Raw genomic sequence first — 20,920 nt, forward strand, 5'->3', positions numbered from 1 at the left:
TCAGCACCTCTAGGGGCAGCCGGGAGGAAAATTACCAGTCAGGCTTGGTGCAAATCCTGCCTCCTGAGAGCTCCAGGAACCCAGGCAAGTAAATTGACTTCTTGGAGCCTCTGGGGTTTTTTTTTTTTGGTTGGTTTCGTTTTCAAAGTAGGGTCTCGCTATGTTGTCCAGGCTGGACTTGAACTCCTGGACTCAAGTGATCCTCTCGCCTCAGCCTCGCAAGTAGGTGGGTCTACAGGTGTGTGCCACCATGCCCAGCTAGAACATAGGTTTTGTCATCTGCAAAAGGGGATTGATGATGGTAACCACTTCAGAAAGCAGTGTCAGTGTTGAGGACTTGATGTAATAGGCTGTTGGTGTCCATTATTATTATCATCCTCTGAAGTTTTTCTGTCCCTCTACCTTCTACACACCCCACACAGAATGGACCCACTTCCCTGAGTCACTGTGCCTCTTAATATTATTCTAGGGCGCACAGATCTCCAAGGTGCCCTTTAAAGGGGACAGTCATCCCTCCCCTCCTCCCACAGCCAAAGACCACCAGCAATGTACTTGTGATTGAGCACATTCAAGCTTATTACTCATCAAAGAGAGAGAGACAGAGAGAGAAAGAGAGAGGGAGAGAGAGCTGTACATGTCATAGGGCACGATGGGGGTCTCAGTAGGGAGGTGTTAGAAAGAACTTATTTTTATTTTTTTTTTGAGACAGAGTTTAGCTCTTGTTGCCCAGGCTGGAGTACAATGGCGTGATCTCAGCTCACTGCAACCTCCACTTCCCGGGTTCAAGTGATTCTCCTGCCTCCGCCTCCCGAGTAGCTGGGATTACAGGCATGCACCACCACGCTGGGCTAATTTTGTATTTTTAGTAGAGACGGGGTTTCTCCATGTTGGTCAGGCTGGTCTCGAGCTCCCGACCTCAGGTGATCCACCCACCTCGGCCTCCCAAAGTGCTGGGATTATAGGCATGAGCCACCACGCCCGGCCAGAAAGCACTCATTATGGGATTTGCAGTTCTGCTTGGTGTTTTGGGGGCACAGCTTAAGGAAGTGGGGGTTTGGGTGGGATGAATTTCTTGGTTGGAAATTTTACTTTCTTTTTTTGAGATAAGTAGATAAAAACAAATAAAAGCAACACACAGGTGAGGCATGGTGGCTCACATTTGTAATCTTAACCTCCCAAAGTACCATCCAGAAAACGGCTGTTGTGGCTAGGTGCAGTGGTTTACACCAAGGCAGGTGGATCACTTGAGGTCAGGAGTTTGAGACCAGCCTGGCCAACATGGTGAAACCCCGTCTCTACTGAAAATACAAAAATTAACTGGGTGTGGTGGTTCACGCCTGTAATCCCAGCACTTTGGGAGGCTGAGGTGGGTGGATCCCCTGAGGTCAGGAGTTTGAGGCCAGACTGGCCAACATGGTGAAACCCTGTCTCTACTAAAAATACAAAAAATAGCCGGGTGTGGTGGTGGGCACCTGTATTTCCAGCTACTCAGGAGGTCGAGGCAGGAGAATCTCTTGAATCCAGGTGGTGGAGGTTGCAATGAACCGAGATCATGCCACTGCACTCCAGCTTGGGCCACAGAGCAAAACTCTATCTCTTTTTTTTTTTCAGACGGAGTCTCACTCTGTCGCCCAGGCTAGAGTGCAGTGGCGCAATCTCTGCTCACTGCAGACTCCACCTCCCGGGTTCAAGCAATTCACCTGCCTCAGCCTCCCGAGTAGCTGGGATTACAGGCTTAAGCCACCGCGCCCGGCCTAATTTTTGTATTTTTTTAGTAGAGACGGGGTTTCACCATGTTGGCCAGGCTGGTGTCGAACTCCCGACCTCAGGTGATCCACCCGCCTCAGCCCCACAAAGTGCTAGGATTATAGGTGTGAGCCACTGTGCCCAGCCCCCCCGCAAAAAAAAAAAGAAAAGAAAAAAAAGCAAGGGAGGCCGAGTGCAATGGCTCAGGCCTGTAATCCCAGCACTTTTGAGAGGCTGAAGTGGGAGGATTGCTTGAGCCCAGGTGTTTGAGACCAGCCTGGGCAACACAGTGAGACCCTATCTCTACAAAAAATTAAAAAGCCAGGTGTGGTGGCACATGCCTGTAGTCCCAGCTACTCGGGAGGCTGAGGTGGGAGGATTTTTTGAACCCAGGAGGTTGAAGTCGCAGTGAGGGTGCAGTGAGCTATGATTCCACCACTGCACTCCAGTCTGGGCGACAGAGTGAGATTCTGTCTCAGGAACAAAAACAAAAGAGCAGCTAGGGAGAGAAGGAACTCTATTATTCAGCATCTCAATCAGCTGTGTGAAGAAGTCGGAAGGAAGGAAGGAAGGGATTTGGGATCTGCAGTTCTGTTAGGTGTTTTGGGGGCACGGTTTTGGTGCAAATCCTGCCTCCTCAGAGCTCCAGGGAAGCTGGAAGGAAGGAAGGGAGGGAGGGAGGGAGGGGAAGGAAAAAGGAAAGAAGGAAGGAAGGAGGGAAGGAAGGAGGGGAGGAAGCAGGAAGGGGGGAAGGAAGGAAGAAGGAAGGAAGGAGGGAAGGAGGGAGGGAACGAGGGAGGGAGGGAAGGAAAGGAATTAAGAAAGAAGAAAGGAAGGAAGAAGGAAGGAAGGAAGGAGGGAGGGAGGGAGGGGAGGAAGCAGGAAGGGGGAGAAAGGAAGGAAGAAGGAAGGTAGGAAAAAGGGAAGGAGGGAGGGAGGGAAGGAAATGAATGAAGAAAGAAGGAAGGAAGGAAGGAAGGAAAGAAGTTGGAAGACTAAAACTGTGCTTGGTAAGGAACAGCCGCCGCTGGTATTAGCTGGCAGCAGAGGAGGTCCAGTTACTCTGATGGTGTGGACAGTGTTCGTGTTTTGCCTGTGTTCAGACATGATTACGGAGCAGGCTTGTTTTGTCTTGCTCTGCCACGGTCACAGAGTGGCCTTGTCTGATGTCGGCGTCATGTGAGATTGTTTATGTCCAGCAGGAGGACACCAGGGCCCTGCTTGGACTGCCAGGCCAGCTCCTAGCAACACCAAGGCCAGCTGTGAACACCAGGCCAGCTCCTGGGTCTGTTTCAAAGGTCGAGCTCAGACCTAGCCAGAGGGGGGATGCTGGGAGGGCTGGGCTGTGTCTGCAAAGCTCACTGCTGTATCTCTGTTGCCCAGAACAGGACCTGGCACACAGGAAGCACTCGGGCAAATGCACTGCGCTGTTCCAAGGCTGTTGGGCTCGAGAGGAGGGATCTGCTTATTCACGCAGCAGCAGGCTTTGCAGCCAGAGGCCTCTTTCCTCTGCATATCTGCACCTTGGCTTTGGATTTTTTTTTTTTTTTTTTAACTTTTTTAGAGATGGGTCTTGCTGACGCCCAGGCTGGAGTGCATTGGCGTGATCTCAGTTCACTGCAACCTCCACCTCCTGGATTCAATTGATTTTTGTGCCTCAGCCTCCTGAGTAGCTGGGACCACAGGCACAGGCCACTGCAGCTGGCTTGGCTTGGGTTTTTCAGCTGCGAAAACAGTGACCTCCCGGCTGGGCGCAGTGGCTCATGCCTGTAATCCCAGCACTTTGGGAGGCCAAGGTGGGCGGATTCCCCGAGGTCAGGAGTTTGAGACCAGCCTGGCCAACAGGGCGAAACCCCAGCTCTACTAAAAATATAAAATTAGCCGGGCACAGTGGCGGGTGTGCTGTAATCCCAGCTACTTGGGAGGCTGAGGCACGAGAATCGCTTGAACCTGGGAGGTGGAGGTTGCAGTGAGCTGAGATCGCCACTGCACTCCAGCCTAGGCAATAGAGTGAGACTCTGTCACAGAAAACAAACAAACAAACAAACAAACAAACAAACAAAAAGTTGGTTAACATCATGAGTCATCAGGAAAAGGCAAAACAAAACGCCAACGGGATACTACTGCACACCTACTACGATGGTTATCATAATCAAAAAAGGATGTTGCGAGGACGTGGCGAAACTGGAACCCTTGTGTAACGCTAGTGGGGATGGAAAATGATACCGTTACTGTGGGAAACAGTTGGGCAATTACTCAAAAAGTTCAACATAGAGTTAGCAAATGACCCAGCAACCCCACTTCTAGGTATGGACCCAAAGGAACTGAATCCAGGGACTGCAACTACATATTCACGAATGTTTCTAGCTGTACTTATTCACGATCATCAAAAGGCAGAAACAGCCCAAAGGACCATCAGCTGATGCGTGCATAAACAAAATGTGGTCCATCCACATGGCGCAATGTTATACAGCTGCAAGTGGAATGAAATTCTGATACATACTGCAACTTAGATGAACCTCGACACCATTATGCTCAGCTGGGTGCGGTGGCTCACGCCTATTATCCCAGCACTTTGGGAGGCCAAGGCAGGAGGATCCCTTGAGTCCAGGAGGTTGAAGCCTGGTGAACATAGCGAGACCCCATCTCTACAAAAGAAAAATTTAAAAAATTGCCCAGATGTGGTGGCGTGCACCTGTAGTCCCAGACAATGTGGAGGCCGAGGCAGGAGGATCTCTCAAGCCCAGGAGTTCGAGGCTGCAGTGAGCTATGATCGCACCATTGCACTCCAGCCTCGTGACAGAGCAAGACCCTGTCTCAACAACAAAAAGCAAATATCAAAACAGCCCATTATGCTTGGTGGAAGAGGCCAACACAAATGGTCATATATTGTATGATTCCATTTGTATGAAATATCAAGAAGGCCAGGAATAGTGGCTCATGCCTGTAATCCCAGCACTTTGGAAGGCCGAGGCGGGCAGATCCCTTGAGGTCAAGAGTTCAAGACCAGCCTGGCCAACATCGTGAAATCTGTCTCTACTAAAAATGCAAAAATTAGCTGGGTGTGGTGGCACGCACCTGTACTCTCAGCCACTTGGGAGGCCGAGGCAGGAGAATTGCTTGAACCCGGGAGGCAGAGGCTGCAGTAAGCTGAGATCGCGCCACTGTACTCCAGCCTGGGCAACAGAGTGAGATTCTGTCTCAAAAAAAAAAAAAAAAAAAAATCAAGAAGAGGTAAAAATAGAGACAGCAGAGAATGCAGATTAGTGGTTGCAGGGGCTGGGAGGAGGGAGGAATTGAGTGATTGCTTTATGGGAACAGGGTGTAGAGGAGGAAAAATACTTTTTGCTTTATTCTTAATTCTTAGCTGTGATGGATCCTTGCAATGAAAGAATTAACAGGGGCAGGCGCGGTGGTTCACGCCTGTAGTTCCAGCACTTTGGAAGGTCGAGGTGGGAAGATTGCTTAAGCCCAGGGCTCAAGGCCAGCCTTGGTAACACGGTGAGACTCCATTTCTAAAAAAATAAAAAGAAATTAGCCACTCGTGGTGGTGGACACCTGTGGTCCCAGCTACTCAGGAGGCTGCGGTGGGAGGATCACTTGATCCCAGGAGTTCAAGGCTGCAGTGAGTTAAGATCGTGCCACTGCACTCTACCCTTTTTTGTGGGTAGTTGGTCATGCTACCATGGGGCAGAATGCAGCAACCTCTGGGGATCATCCTGGGTCCTCAGACCCAGAGAGCACACATGTGGTGGCCTCACATCTACACATTTAGTTCCTCCCACAGTGAGACCCTGTCTCAAAAAAAAAAAAAAAAAAAAAAGAATTAACAAGGGAAAAACAAATTTATTAACATGTATACCTTATGTATACATGGGAGAGGCCAAGAGAAATGAGGTGGCTTATATAGCTTATATAACTCCTGCTTAGATAGCACTTTCAACATAGAGCAGCAAATGTTTGGAGAAGTGACAAGACGAAGGAAAAAGACATTGAGGCCGGGTGCAGTGGCTCACGCCTGTAATCCCGGCACTTTGGGAGGCCGAGGCGGGCGGATCACTTGAGGCCAAGAATTTGAGACCAGCCTGGCCAACGTGGTGAAACCCTGACTCTACCAAAAATACAAAAATTAGCCGGGCACAGTGGTGCACACCTGTGATCCCAGCTACTCGGGAAGCCGAGGCAGGAGAATTGCTTGAACCAGGGAAGCAGAGGATGCAGTGAGCAGAGATGGCGCTACTGCACTCTAGGTTTGGGAACAGAGCAAGACTCCCTCTCAAAGAAAAAAAAAAAAAGACGTCTCAGACAAGAGTCTAAAGGTGTCCCTGGTGATAAATCAACCTTTGTCCTTCCCGGTAGAGAGGGGAGGAGGGCACCTTTGTACATTTAGGTCCTGCTTTGAGGCAAATCAGGGAAGAGCAGAGAGCTTTTCCAGTATCAGCTCCATTGATCTCAGCTCAATCCTATACCAAAGTCGCGTATTTCAGAGTGGCATATGCTGGTCTCCTAGGGGGTCTCTTTTCAGGGTGATAAAAATACTCTGAAACTAGCAAAGGGTGATGGTTGTACAACATGGGCATGTACTAAATGTCATTGAATTGTGCATTTTTATTTATATTTATTTATTTATTTTGAGGCAGAGTCTCGCTCTGTCGCCCAGGCTGGAGTGCAGTGGCCCGATCTCGGCTCACTGCAAGCTCCGCCTCCCGAGTTCACGCCATTCTCCTGCCTTAGCCTCCCAAGTAGCTGAGACTACAGGCGCCGGCCACCATGCCTACTTATTTTTTTTTATTTTTAGTAGAGATGGGGTTTCACTGTGTTAGCCAGGATGGTCTAGATCTCCTGACTTCGTGATCCGCCCACCTCGGCCTCCCAAAATGCTGGGGTTACAGGCGTGAGCCACCGAGCCCGGTCTTACTTTTTCTTTATTTTATTTTTTGAGATGGAGTCTCTCTCTCTCCCAGGCTGGAGTGCAGTGGCGTCATCTTGGCTCACTGCAACCTCCGCCTCCAGGGTTCAAGCGATTCTTCCGCCTCAGCCTCCCAAGTAGCTGGGATTACAGGCGCCGGCCATCATGCCTGGCTAATTTTTTTTTTTTTTTGTATATTTGTAGAGACGGGGGTTTCACCATCTTGGCCAGGCTGGTCTCGAACTCCTGACCTCAGGTGATCCTCCCAAAGTGCTGGGATTACAGGAGCGAGCCAACGCGCTTGGCCAAAAATTGTGCATTTTTAAATGGTTAATTTCATCTTGTGCGAATTTTACCTCAATAACAAACAAAAATGGGTGAAATTGACTTTTTTTCCACGAGATGATACAAGCATATTGCACAAAATTTAACAGCTACAAAATGGCATAAAGGTGAAAATGTAATATTTTCCCCAATCACGCGGGTTACCTTTTCTGGAGAAAGTCCAGTTACAGTTCTTGTGCATTCTAGAACAATTCTATGCATTTCCTTAACGTCGAAAGATGCCTTGTTGTGATATTACAGCGGTCATTCCTGCTCACCACAGGCAAGCAGACAGTGCAGAAAAGGTGAAGCCCAAAAATTAAAAAGGAAAATCTCTCCTTGAACCATTGCTAACAGGTTGGTGGTTTTGCTTGGAGTATTTTGGGAGCGTGTGGGTAGTTGGTTAAACTTGGAAATACACTTTTTTGTGCGTGGGTAGTTGGCCAAACCGCCGTGGGGCAGAATGCAGCAACTTCCGAGGATCATCTGGGGTCTGCAGGCTTGGAAAGCACACACGTGTCGTCCCCACCTCTGCAAACTCTGTCCCTCCCCTACAGCGGACAAGAAACCGGTCCGGGGACAAAGGCCTGCGACCGCGCCTGCGCGCAGGCCTTTGGGGCGCTCCCGGGACCCCGGCCTGGCCCCGCCCTCTGGTGCGACGCGCCGACGTCGCGGTGACGTCACGGAGTTGCCATGGCGTCGCTGAGCGGCCTGGCGTCGGCGCTGGAGTCGTACAGGGGCCGGGACCGCCTGGTGAGGCAGGGGCGGACCGGGGCCGGAGGGCCTAGAGTTTGGCCCAAGCTCAGAGACGGGGAAACAGGCCAGAGAGGAGAAAGAGTCGCCCAAGATACTCCGTCGCAGAGGCCCCGTCCGAGCTAGGCTCAAACGCGGTGCCCTAGCATTGGACATTTATTTATTTATTTAGGCTGGAGTGCAGTGATGTGATCTCTGCTCACTGCAGCCTCCGCCTCCCGGGTTCAAGCGATTCTCCTGCCTCAGCCCCCCGAGTAGCTGGGACTACAGGCACCCTCCACCAGGTCCTGCTAATTTTTTGTAATTTTAGTAGAGACGGGGTTTCACCGTGTTAGCCAGGATGGTCTCGATCTCCTGACCTCATGATCCTCCCGCCTTGGCCTCCCGGAGTGCTGGGATTACAGGCCTGAGCCACCGCGCCCGGCCAACGTTGGACATTTAGATCATTTCTGTCAACCCAGCCTGGCCGGACATTGACACACTGGCCAGATTCTCGTGTTTGGACGTTTTGGATCTGACCAGGCCACTGAAGTCAGTCCCTGCGTTGTCCTGAACAATCTCATGTTGGGATTTGGGGTGTTGCAGGGCTCCCCTGTGGCTGGACATTCATTTCCAACCAGATCACCTATAGGTGGGCATTTAGGTTTTTTCAGCCAGCGTAGACCAAAGAACCCACCGTGTCCTGGACCCTGCCATGCCTAAGCAGTGATGGGTTCCAACAAAACCCCAGTTGGTCATTTAGATCGTTTGCACCAACCCAGCCTAGCTGGACGTTTACATACCAAACAGATTCCCATGTTTGGACATTTAGGATCTGACCAGGCCACTGTAGTTGATCCCTGGATTGTCCCAAACAATCTCATGTGGGGATTTAGGATATTGTAAGACTCTCCCTATGGCTAGACAGTTTTAAGTTCCAATCAAGTCCCATATGGTTGAGCATTTAGGTTATGCCATCCATGCCCCTGAGTCTGGACTCTTAGTTTGTCCCCACTGGTCTCTTATAGGTAGACATTTAGATTGTACTAGGGGGTGTACTGGTGGGTAGGCATTTAGATTCCATTCAAATCTCTTATGACTCGGTGTGGCGGGGGAGGGCGGGGGGGGGTTGACAAATCTCCCCCGAGTTAGACATTCAGATTGCATTGTTTTGCCGTTATAATGGGCCGGAAAGGAATTACAAGTAAAAATAAAACAACAGGAACAAGCAATTTCTGAAAAGCAGGTAAAATAAAGATATAAGGGAGGCCAGGCATGATGGCTCACGCCTGTAATCCTAGCACTTTGGGAGGCTGAGGTGGGTGGATTGCCTGAGCTCAGGAGTTTGAGACCAGCCTGGACAACGTCTGTACTAAAATATAAAAATTAGCCAGGTGTAGGACGGGCACGGTGGCTCATGCCTGTAATCCCAGCACTTTTGGAAGCCGAGGCGGGTGGATCACGAGGTCGGGAGATCGAGACCATCTTGGCTAACATGGTGAAACCCTGTCTCTACTAAAAATACAAAAAATTAGCCGGGCGTGGTGGCGGGCACCTGTAGTCCCAGCTACTCGGGAGGCTGAGGCAGGAGAATGGCGTGAACCTGGGAGGTGGAGCTTGCAGTGAGCCAAGATGGCGCGACTGCACTCCAGCCTGGGCGACAGAGCTAAACTCCGTCTCAAAAAAAAAAAAAAAAAAAAAAAAAAAGAAAGATATAAGAGTAGTGAAGATGACTTACTTCACAAGGCTCCAAATCACCTACTGAGTAGGTTCTTTCTCTCTAAAGTAATTCAACCAAATTATCCTATTGTTCACTGGGTTGAAACCTCTTCACCTGCACCCAGCATTCAGCACAGCCAAAGTCTTTGGTCCAGGCAGGTAAATGTAAATATACACTTTAGCTGCAGCTTCCTGCCACCTGGGAAAAGAAGGACCTGGGAGGTGGGAAGTAAGGAGTTTTGTTTTCTTTGTTCCTGTCACATCTGTCCCCAAAGGCTGTGCCCTTCAGTTACATGAGCAGGCACTCCCCACAGTACCTTTGGATAATTATGTTATGTTTCTTCATTTGTCCCATCTACAAGTATGTTTTTAAATTTTCAGCTTTTTTTTTTTTTTTTTTTTTTTTTGAGACGGAGTCTCGCTCTGTCGCCCAGGCTGGAGTGCAGTGGCCGGATCTCAGCTCACTGCAAGCTCCACCTCCCGGGTTCACGCCATTCTCCTGCCTCAGCCTCCCGAGTAGCTGGGACTACAGGCGCCTGCCACCTCGCCCGGCTAGTTTTTTGTATTTTTTAGTAGAGACGGGGTTTCACCGTGTTAGCCAGGATGGTCTCGATCTCCTGACCTCGTGATCCACCCATCTCGGCCTCCCAAAGTGCTGGAATTACAGGCTTGAGCCACCGTGCCCGGCCCAGCTTTTTTTTTTTTTTTGAGACTAGGTCTTGCTCTGTCACCCAGGCTGGAGTGCAGTAGCACGATTAAAGCTCGCTGCAGCCTGGAACTCCTGGGCTCAAGTGATCCTCCAGCGTCAGCCTCCCAAGTAGCCACCATGCCCTGTTAACTTAAAAAAATTTTAGTAGAGACAGGGCCTTGCTATGTTGCCCAGGCTGGTCTCAAACTCCTGGTCTGAAGGCATCCTCTCACCTGTCTCTCAAAGTGCTGGGGTTACAGGCATGAGCCACTGTCCCCGACCTACACTTTCAGCTTTTACTGTCACTTTGTGGATTTAGAAGTTTCCAGACCCTTGGGTCAGGCACCGTGTCTCATGCCTGTAATTCCCACACTTTGGGAGGCTAAGGCAGGTGGATCACTCGAGGTCATGAGTTCGAGACCAGCCTAGCCAACATGGCGAAACCCTGTCTTTACAAAAAATACAAAAATTAGCGGGGTGTGGTGGTGGGTGTCTGTAATCCCAGCTACTTAGGAGGCCAAGGCACAAGACTCACTTGAACATGGGAGGTGGAGGCGGCAGTGAGCCAAGATGGCGCCACTGCACTCCAGTCTGGACATCAGAGTGAGAGACTCTGTTTCAAAAAAAAAAAAAAAAAAAGAATCTTCCACAGTCTCAATCCAGTGGGGCCCAGGCCAGGTCGGGGGAGATGTAGCTCAGTTCTGCAGAACAGGAGGGCCACGCTGACTGCTTCTGGTTTCCCACAGATCCGAGTGCTGGGGTACTGCTGCCAGCTGGTTGGTGGGGTCCTGGTTGAACAATGTCCCACCAGGTCCGAAGTGGGGACACGTCTGTTGGTGGTGTCCACCCAACTCAGCCACTGCAGGACCATCTTGCGACTCTTTGATGACCTGTCCATGTTTGTCTACACTAAGCAATACGGCCTGGGGGCACAGGTAACAGGGTTTGTGGGGCTCTAGGGAATACGGTGTGGATCTGAGTGGACATTTAAAAAAACTTTTTTGGCCCCTCACGGTGGCTCATGCCTACAATCCCAGCACTTTGGGAGTCCAAGGCGGGCAGATCACGAGGTCAGGAGTTTGAGACCAGCCAGGCCAACACGGTAAAACCCTGTCCCTACTAATAATACAAAAATTAGCCGGGCGTGGTGGCACACGCCTGTAGTTCCAGCTACTTGGGAGGCTGAAGCAGGAGAATCGCTTGAATCTGGGAGGTGGAGGTTGCCATGAGCCAAGATTGCACCACTGCACTCCAGCCTGGGTAATGGAGTGACTCCATCTCAAACAAAAAAAAGAAATTTTTTTTTTTTAGAAACAGGGTCTTGCTCTGTCATCCAGGCTGGAGTGCAGTGGCAAGATCATAGCTCACTGCAGCCTTGAACTCCTAGGCTCAAGTGGTCCTCCTGCCTCAGCCTCCCTGAGTGCTGGGATGACAGGCGTGAGCCACCGTGAGCGTTTTATAGTCTTGTCCCAAAGTGCTCCCTGCGTGGGTAAGTTTATTCCTTTTAAACATTTCACTTTCTTCTTTGAGAGGATCAGATGTTCTCGTTATGATTTTAATTTTTAAAAATAGCGAACATGTTCACACGTTCCAAAGGGGGATATAATTTAAAAAACCTCCCTCCTTCCTGATCTTCCAGGCCTCCAATTTTTCCCCACAGAGGTACCCACCATGGTCAGCTTCTTTTTTTTTTTTTTGAGACAAGGTCTCACTCTGTCACCCAGGCTGGAGTGCAGTGGCGTGATCTCGGCCCACTGCAACCTCTACCTCCGGTGGCAATGATTTTTCTGCCTCAGCCCCTCACGTAGCTAGGATTACAGGCACCCCCATCATGCCTGGCTAATTTTTGTATTTTTAGTAGAGATGGGGTTTTGCCATGTTGGCCAGGCTGGTCTCGAACCCGTGACCTCAAGTGATCCACCTGCCTTGGCCTCCCAAACTGCTGGGATTACAGGTGTGAGCCACCGTGCCTGGTCCTGTGGTCAGCTTCTTGTGTCTCCTTTGTGAGATTTCCTGTACTTGCATAGGCAGATACATATGGTTTACATAAATAGTGCTTTTTTCACTTAACAGTACAACTTGGGCATCATTTCTTTATCTTTCTTTTTTTCTTGGAGACAGGGTCTCACTCTGTCACCCAGGCTGGAGTACAGTGGCGTGATCATGGCTCACTGAAGCCTTGACTTCCCGGGCTCAGGTGATCCTCCTACCTCAGCCTCCCAAATAGCTGGGACTACAGGTGCACCACCACACCTGGTTAATTTTTTGCATCTTTTGTAGAGACAGGGTTTTGCCGTGTTGCCCAGGCTGGCCTTGAACTCCTGGGCTCAAGTAATCCACCTGCCTCGACCTCCCAAAGTGCTGGGATGACAGGCGTGAGCCACCGTGCCCGGCCACAGATCATTTCTTATCAGTCTAGAAAGAGCTCCGTTCTCAGGACCACATAGTGCTCTGCTATGCAGATTCAGATTTATTTAACCGGCCTCCGGCTGACGCACAGGGCAATGATTTCTAAGGTTTTGCTATTGCGACAGTGTACAGAGAGTAGCCTTGTCCCTGCGGTGTCCCACAGGCGTGCCAGCCTATCTAGAGGGCCATCTTGCCCCCCAGGGGATGATCTCAAGAGGGTGCGTGGGCCAGCCTCTCAGGGTCATGCCCCTCCCTGGGCTGCCCTGTTTGTTCTCTCTGTCCTCCCGGGGATCACCCCGCTGAGCCACTTGCTACTCAGATGCTCCCCACCCCAACCCCCCAAGCCCACCCCATTCAGCTCCACGTGTCCTTGGCCCAATCATCCCAAATCACTAGTGTTGCTCTGGGCCGCCTTCCTGTTTTGACACCTGTGGCATCCTCCTCCTCCGTGTCTGATTAGGACAAAGCTCTGGTGCATCCTTGATACCCCTCCCTCCTCTGTCTTGTCTGTGGAAGAGCCCTCAGGCAAGGGGTGGGGGCCCTTGCACCTCGAGTGTCCCTTGGCCAGAACAAGAGCCCCTTTTGTTGGGTTTCCCGTTTATATGTCTGCGTTCCTCCCTGCCCTGGTGAGCCTCTGCCCCTCCCCAGCGTCTAGCCTGGACCCCGCCGCTTCTCAGGAAACCTGGGTGGAATGAGCGCATTGGGGCGGGGTCCGCCATCCTCAGGGAGGTGGGAAATGTACCAGGACGCGCCAGGCAGATGAGGGAAGCTGGAGTGAGGTTCAGAGCCCAGAGGAAGGCAGGATGGTGTCTGGCCAGAAAGAAGGAGAGCAGCATCAGCAATCAGTGGTGGGGCAGGGAGGAGCTTCCTGGGAAATCAGAGAGGAGGGGAAGGGTGTGGCAGGCAACAAGGAAGGTGAAGGTAGAGGGGGTGGGGTCCCCAGGGGCGGGGTCCCCAGTTGTCTGCGGGGCTCCAATCCCAGAAACCAGGCTTCAGCGCTGTGCTCCTACAGCCTCCACTGGTCCTGCCTCGCTGGCTGTAGGCGGTGGTTAAGAACTTGGGGCAGAGGGTATGGGCGGCGTGCAGCACTGAGAGCCCGCGTGTGCATTGCAATTTGAGGGCCTGGAGGACCATGCCTGCTGGAACTGGGACCAGCAGCTTTCCCTGAGAGCCTCAGCATGGCTGTCTGTAACGAGGGACAGTAACTTGCTTGGGGTTGTGGGAGGCCATGAGTCTACAGCACTGTGCCTGGCGCGTGCTCAGCACTAGGCGTGCGGTGGCCCACGGGTTGGCACACCATCTCAGCCTGGTCAGGGTTCCCTGCGGGCCACCTCTCATGCTCCCTGTGCAGAGTCTGGCATCAGAGGTCCTTGCCTGTGCGGGAACTGGAAGCCTTTGGGAAGGAAGGTTCTGACACAGGGGTCCCAACGTGGCCGTACCTGGGAATCCCCTGGGAATGTGAAAATTCCTTGTGAAAATTCCTGGTGCTGGCGCCTGCCCCAGGCTGAGTGAGGCAGAATCCTCACAGCTGGCACTGGGCATGGGGTTTTTGGAACTCCGCAGAGGATTGCACTGCACAGATGCGTTGAGACCCTCCCTTCAGGGGGCCCTGAACACCATGCTGCCGAGACACGGAAATCAGGCCTGTGCGGGGACCCCAGCCCCAGAGCCTTTCTCCTGCAGGGCCTGCCAGGCCTGGACACGGCCCAGGGACTGGGGTCAGGAAATAGCTCACTGCTTCCTGGCATGGCTACGGTGCTAAAATGAGCAGTGGATAAGTCTGACCCTAGGCCCCCTCTGCTCCTGGTCCTGCAGGAGGAGGACGCCTTTGTCCGCTGGGTCTCCGTCCTAGGTAACCTGGCCGACCAGCTCTACTACCCATGTGAGCACGTCGCCTGGGCGGCTGATGCCCGGGTCCTCCACGTGGACTCTTCCCGGTGGTGGACGCTGAGTACGGCCTTGTGGGCCCTCTCTCTGCTCCTGGGGGTTGCCAGGTAAGTGGCACGGGCCAGAAGGCAGCACCCAAGGTCCCTGGGCGGGACCTCCTTAGCAAAACAGCAGCAGCCCCAGCAACAGCACAGGCTTCAGACTGGGGCATGTGGGTCTTTGCCTCTTAGAGTTTTCCTTGGAGGTTTTGTTGTTTCTTCCTTTTGTGGATGTATTTGTTTAGAATAACTGCTGAAACAAATTACCACAACGTTATAGCGCTGGCAACAGAAACTTACTATCTTAGGATTCTGAGGCTGGAAGTCGGAACAGTCCCTGGGCTAGTGTCAGCAGGCGCTGATGCCTTCTGGAGGCCCCAGGGGGAGGTCCGTTTCCTTGGATTTTCCAGCTTCTAGAGGCCACCCACATTCCTTGGCTCATGGTCCCTTCCTTCATCTTCCAAGCATGACCTCTGCTTTCAGGGTCACACCTCCTTCGCTGACCCTCATCCTCCTTCCTCCCTCCTGTAAGGACCCCTGTGATGACATGGGGACCACCTGGATGATCCAGGGTAATACCCCATCTCAAGATCCTAGGCTTAGGTGGGGCGTGGTGGCTCATGCCTGTAATCCCAGCACTTTGGGAGGCCAAGGTGGGCGAGGAGCCCAGGAGTTCTAGACCAGCCGGGCCAACATGGTGAAACCCGGTCTCTACTAAAAATACAAAAAATTAGCTGGGCTTGGTGGCACACACTTGTAATCCCAGCTACTTGGGAGGCTGAGGCAGGAGGACTGCTTGAATTTGGGGAGGCAGAGGTTGCAGTGAGCCGAGATCACATCCCTGCACTCCAGCCTGGCAACAGAGCAAGAGTCCGTGTCAAAAAAAGAAAAAACTCCTTAGCTTAATCCATCGGCAAAGCCTCCTTTGCCTTGGAGGTAAACATGTTCACAGGCTCAGGGCATGGCCATTTTTGGAGGGGCCATGACTCTGCTGACTATACCCAGAAAGAAGAAGTAACTCTAGGGCCTGTGAGAAGCAGCCAGCGGAGTGACCTTTACCCGGGTCCCTGAGTCCTGCTGGCATTGCTGTCAGCTGCCACCCCGGAGAAGACAGTCAGCAGTTTCCTGACTAGCTCTGAGCCTCCAAAAACCACACAGTTTCTAGAACTTTCTAGTAATGGTTTCCTCCCAAACATTTTCCTCTTTGCAAATGTGCTGAGTCAGAATCCCCGGCCCCTGTAAACACCAGGAGGAGCTGGGCGCCCTGGTCTGCATGTTTCAGTGGCTGTGAAGGGCTCTTGGATCACCGGGCTGAGGTGCGGCTGTCCCAGCCTCGGGGTAGGCTGTGTCCTTGGTTCTGGGGGAAGTGCTTGCTTTTCCCTGGGTGAGGTTCTGACTCTCAGTAGTTCTCGTTTCCCCCCGACACAGATGTCCTAATTACATGCTTACTGTAGACAATCTGGAAAACGGATAGACCTCAGAGTAGAAGATTTGAATCACCCACAACCCAACCCAGAGACTCCCACTGTTCAAGCTTCGGTGGTTCTTTTCCAGCCTTTGACCTAATACCGTGTCTACACATTTCGACTGTCTCAAAAGGGTCATGTTTCATGGCCATGGACCCTGGACGCCGCAGTGTCTGTGGTGCTGGCCTTCCTCATGTGCTGGCACACCCGGGGAAGGGTGCCTGGGCCCAGCCTGGATGATCCCGGGGCTCAGGTCAGAGCGGGGCTTTGGCTCACAGCCCCTCTTCCTCCACCTTCCTCTGGGTGCCTCGTGACCTCTGGTTTGTATTTTAGGGGCAGCCTTGGTTCCTTTCTTTTTTGCTTAAATAAGCTTATTTTTTTTCTTTCTTTCTTTTTTTTTTTTGAGACAGGCTGGAGAGCAGTGGCTCAATCTTGACCCACTGCAACCTCCGCCTCTTGGGCTCAAACAATCCTCCCACCTCAGCCTCCTGAGTGGCTGGGACCACAGGCATGTGCCACCACACCTGGCTAACTTTTGTAATTTTCTTTTTAGAGATGCGGTTTTGCCATGTCGCCCAGGCTGGTCTCCAGCTCCTGGGCTCAGGTGATCCCCCTGCCTCAGCCTCCCAAAGTGCTGGGATTACAGGCGTGAGCCACCACACCCGACCCAGACTTTATTTTTTTAGAGCAATTTTAGGCTCACAGCAGAATTGAGTATAACATTCAGAAAGCTCCCATATACCCCCAGCCCCTCCCCCAGACAGCCTCCCCAACTACTGGCACCATCCCCATGGTGCATTTGTTACAACTGATGCCCCTCCACGGATCCGCCATCACCCTGAGTGCATAGCTCACGTTAGGGTTCACGCTAGGTTTTGGGCATCCTATGGGTTTGGACGCTGACACGTGTCCTCCATTGCAGTATCAAATGGAATTGTTGCACGGCCATCAAAGTCCTCTGTGCCCTGCCTGCTGCGGCATTATTGTTTTGGGCATGTGGTTTTTCATCATTTCTCTGGGTTTGGGGTGAGCAGGGGGAGTGGGTGGAGAGCATTCCATGTGTGCTCATCATGACCAGACATCTGCCCTAAGGCCCAGGCTGCCAGAGCATTAGCCAGCAGGTTGCTAAATGGAGATGCCTGGGTCCAGTGCCCAGGGCTTCTGATTCTTTTTCTTGAGACACAGTCTTCCTCTGTTGCCCAGGCCGGAGTGCAGTGGTGTGATCTTGGCTCACTGCAACCTCCGCCTCCCGGTTTCAAGTGATTCTCCTGCCTCAGCCTCCCGAGTAGCTGGTATTTCAGGCGCCTGCCACCACCCCTGGCTAATTTTTGTATTTTTAGTAGAGACGGGGGTTCACCATGTTGGCCAGGCTAGTCTCGAACTCCTGACCTCAGGTGATCCGCCTGCCTTGGCCTCCCAAAGTGCCAGGATTACAGGTGTGAGCCACCGCGCCTGGACTAGAACTTCTGATTCTGTGGGTCTAGGGAGCCCAGGAATCAGTGTTTTGCCCTAGCCCCCCAGGAGGCTCCCACCTGCTGTACCACTGGTGCTACCCTGCATCCTGCACCCTGGGTACCCAGTGGCCAGAGAAGATGTGACCAGGCCCTGCCCATTCTGGTCAGGAGGTCACAGTCACAACCTGGCACACCCCACTGCCGAGGCTGGAGAGTGCAGCTGCCTGGTGGCCCGGCCCGGGTGGGTGCCATGCACAGCTGCGGAGTCCCCTGGGAGCACAGAGGCTGCCCACTGGGTAGCCCCTTCCTCAGCCTGCAGATGCCAGCCCTGGGGGCCCAAGGGATCATCCAGATAGATCCAGCCAATGTCCGGGGTGTGTGTGCAGGGGACGCTGGCATGGCACTGGTTTGGGCCTTTCCATACAGAGCAGGTGAGGCAGCTGAGGCCCGGAGGGGAAGTGGCGTCCCCAGGCCTGTCCAACTGCAGGCCCCTTGGCATCCTCTTCTGTCTAGGACTCCCTGCCAGGCTGTGAACACCTCACGGGGCTTGATGTTCCTTTGAGCACTTGCCAGTGGTTTGCAGAGGCTGGGCCAGGCCCTGGATGGCCATGTCAGAAGCGCAGGACGATGTCCAGGGTGGGACAGGGCCATGTTAGGGATGAGTCCCCGGGAGTTTGAGGCACAGCGGGAGGGCGTGGGACTGTGGGCGCAGGGAGAGGGCAGGCCATTTATTCGAGATGCAGCACCTGTCCCAGACTGTCTGTCTGGGGCCAGCGTTGCGGAGCTAACCCTCCTGCTCCACCCCCCGGGGCATCCTCCCTCGGGCTCTGGTGCTGCAGGTCCCTGTGGATGCTGCTGAAACTGAGACAGAGGCTGCGGAGCCCCACAGCGCCCTTCACCAGGTAGGAGCCCGCGATTACCCAGCAGGAAGGCCCACTCCCTCCAGCAGGCGTGGGATCCCGGCTCAGAGCTACCCCTGTGCAGGCCCGTGCTGGGGTTTGTTGTGCTCAGGTCATGGCGGTCTCACTGCAGCCTCTGGTGGGTGGCAATACCTTTGACAGATGGGGAAACTGAGGCTTGCTTGAGTGAGGACTCCAGGGCTGAGCCTTCATGGCTGTGCCCCCAGCAGGAGAGAATGATCAATTTCCCGAGGGCCATGGCCATTGTTACTGTTGCTTTTTCTTTTTTGAGATAGGGCCTTGCTCTGTCGCTCAGGCTGGAGCACAGTGGTGCCATCTTGGCTCACTGCAACCTCCGCCTCCCGGGCTCAACTGATCCTCCTGCCTCAGCTTCCCGAGTAGCTGAGACTACAGGCACGTGGCACCATGCCTGGCTGATTCTGGTATTTATTTTTTGGTGGGGATGGGGTCTCGCCACATTGGCCAGGCTTGTCGTCACTGTGTCATCCTGAAAAAGAAAGGCTGGGCAGGCACAGGCCACGCTCCTGGGGTTCCCCCTTGCCTCCATAGCACTCCCAAAGTGCATTTGTGCTTTCTGTTTTTTACAAGGGACCCCATCTCCGGGTGTTCAGGAGGAGTGAGGTGTGGATTTGAGGACTTGGACCCAGGTCCCTGCCCTATTTGTGCTTGGGCCGTGGGGGTGATGGGGACTCAGTCTCTGTGGAGGGTCACGGAGGCCACCTCGGCCCTGCCAGCTCCTCCCACTCACAGGCAGGGGCTCAGGGCTGCCAGGCCACACAGGGCCTTCGGGGGCTTGGGAAGGGCAGGCAGGCAGGTGTGAGCGTGAGTGTGAGTGGCTCCTCTCTGCCCCACAGCCCGCTGCCCCGGGGCAAGCGGAGGGCCATGGAAGCGCAGATGCAGTCGGAAGCACTGTCACTTCTCAGCAACCTGGCCGACCTGGCCAACGCCGTGCACTGGCTGCCCCGGGGCGTGCTGTGGGCCGGCCGCTTCCCGCCATGGCTGGTGGGCCTCATGGGCACCATCTCCTCGATCCTCAGCATGTACCAGGCGGCCCGGGCCGGCGGCCAGGCCGAGGCCACTACCCCCTGACACTGCCAGAAGAGCACAGGGACGCAGCCGGAGCCCACGGAGGGCCCTTCCTGCAAAGCAGAAGCCAGCAGGGCAGGGGCCGGGGCTCTCATGGAGCTGCCTGTGGCAAAACCCACGGGCAGGGTGGGTGGAGGGACTGATGCGAGGTCTCGCGGGCCTCAGCCCTGAGCTCCTGAGCCGGAGTTTTCAGGGGCTGTGGGGGGCTTCAGCGGCACCTCCTGCCCGCCAGCTGGAGTCTTGTATCCAAATCAAGATGAGGAGGAGGGAGCCTGTCGTGCCTTGGGAAAGCTGGAACGGGAATCAATTAAACATTGTGGTGCTGGCGCCTGGCTCAGGGTGAAGGTTATTACACTGGTGGCTCCTGGCCCCTTCCCCTCCATGGGATGGAGCCACAGTTGGAAACCACACTTCCCCAGCCCACCTTCAGGAATGCCCTCGGCCCGGTGGGTCCTCTCCGTCTTTGAGCAAGCGTTGCCTATGGACCCCAAGTGGCCTCCAGCCATTGAGGGCTGTTCTCTACTCCCCAGAGTCCTGGGCACACGGGCCAGAGGTACCACCTCCGGTCAGGCCACCTGAGGGCATGGCCTCATGCCGCTGTGCTGCAGACGCAGGGTCACTGTGAGCGTTTTGAGGGCTCCATGCTGAGACTGGGCAACACACACCAGCATCGCTGAAGACACGTGGGGCCGCCACGTCAGCCAGTGTGTGGTGGGATGGGATGAGGGTACTTCTTAGTCTGCTGGCTGAGAACGGCACTTCAGAGTCCGTGCACATGTGGCTTCTGGCAGACATTGGTGCACAGCCTGGCCCAGGAATACACAATAGTCAGTACGTGTGCCCTCGGGCCTCGTGATATCAATTGCACTGCCTTGATTTTTGTCTTTTTGACACAGGATCTCACTCTGTCACCCAGGCTGGAGTGCAGTGGTGCGATCATAACCTCACTGCAGCCTCGACCTTCTGGGCTCAAGGGATCCTCCTACCTCAGCCTCCTGAATAGCAGGAATTACAGGCATTTATCACCACGCCCAGCTAATTTTTAATTGTTTTGTAAAGACGAGGTCTCGCCATATTGCCCAGGTTAGTCTTGAACTGGCTTCAAGCTATCTGCCTGCCTCGGCCTCCCAGAGTACATTTGTGGTTTGTTTTGTTTTTACAAGGAAGACACCAGGTGGCTCTGAGCAGCTGGGAGGCCGGGGACTGCTCAGGATCAAATGGGTGCAGGAGATCCCATCTGTGGGGCTCCTTCTGCCCAGGACTCACGAGTGGGCCGGGCTTGGTGGGTTCCCCCTTCTCTCCCTTGTCGGGGGTGCAGGCCTGTCCGGGCCCTCAGCAAAGGCCACCTTCCCAGCCCCTAGCGGCACCTGCATGATGAGGACATCTCATTATCTACCTGGAGACCCAATTACTTTCCCAGCTACTTGGGAGGCTGAGGCAGGATAATCGCTCGAACCTGGGAGGCGGAGGTTGCAGTGAGTCAAGATAGCATGCCACTGCACTCCAGCCTGGGTGACAGAGCAAGACTCCATCTCAAAAATA

At 53.5% G+C, this 20,920-nt stretch overlaps 1 protein-coding gene across 7 annotated transcripts; it reads left to right on the plus strand.

Annotated features, from left to right (window-relative positions):
- Positions 1 to 18: 18 nt before the first annotated feature.
- On the plus strand, positions 19 to 19,705 carry PEX11G (peroxisomal biogenesis factor 11 gamma). 7 transcript variants are annotated; one of them, XM_009193326.3, is made up of 6 exons: positions 4,958 to 5,247; positions 7,263 to 7,336; positions 10,865 to 11,053; positions 14,343 to 14,521; positions 18,212 to 18,274; positions 19,147 to 19,705. In XM_009193326.3, the coding sequence occupies exons 3-6, from the start codon at positions 11,015 to 11,017 to the stop codon at positions 19,379 to 19,381; spliced, it is 516 nt and encodes a 171-aa protein (XP_009191590.1). In that variant the 5' UTR covers positions 4,958 to 5,247; positions 7,263 to 7,336; positions 10,865 to 11,014; the 3' UTR covers positions 19,382 to 19,705. The 7 variants fall into 7 exon arrangements, with proteins under 7 accessions (XP_009191592.1, XP_009191590.1, XP_009191589.1 ...); XM_031660039.1 differs by lacking the exons at positions 4,958 to 5,247; positions 7,263 to 7,336 and adding exons at positions 7,692 to 7,732; positions 9,498 to 9,589; XM_009193328.4 differs by lacking the exons at positions 4,958 to 5,247; positions 7,263 to 7,336 and adding an exon at positions 19 to 84.
- Positions 19,706 to 20,920: the final 1,215 nt, after the last annotated feature.

This window comes from Papio anubis, chromosome 20, assembly GCF_008728515.1.
Source record: "Papio anubis isolate 15944 chromosome 20, Panubis1.0, whole genome shotgun sequence".
Classification (NCBI taxonomy): domain Eukaryota; kingdom Metazoa; phylum Chordata; class Mammalia; order Primates; family Cercopithecidae; genus Papio; species Papio anubis.

Coding starts and splice junctions, on each gene's coding strand:
- PEX11G (XM_003914779.4), top strand. CDS start 7,673: ATGGCGTCGCTGAGCGGCCTGGCGTCGGCGCTGGAGTCGTACAGGGGC. Junction 7,733..10,864: donor ACAGGGGCCGGGACCGCCTG/GTGAGGCAGGGG, acceptor GGTTTCCCACAG/ATCCGAGTGCTGGGGTACTG. Junction 14,522..18,211: donor CTGCTCCTGGGGGTTGCCAG/GTAAGTGGCACG, acceptor CTGGTGCTGCAG/GTCCCTGTGGATGCTGCTGA.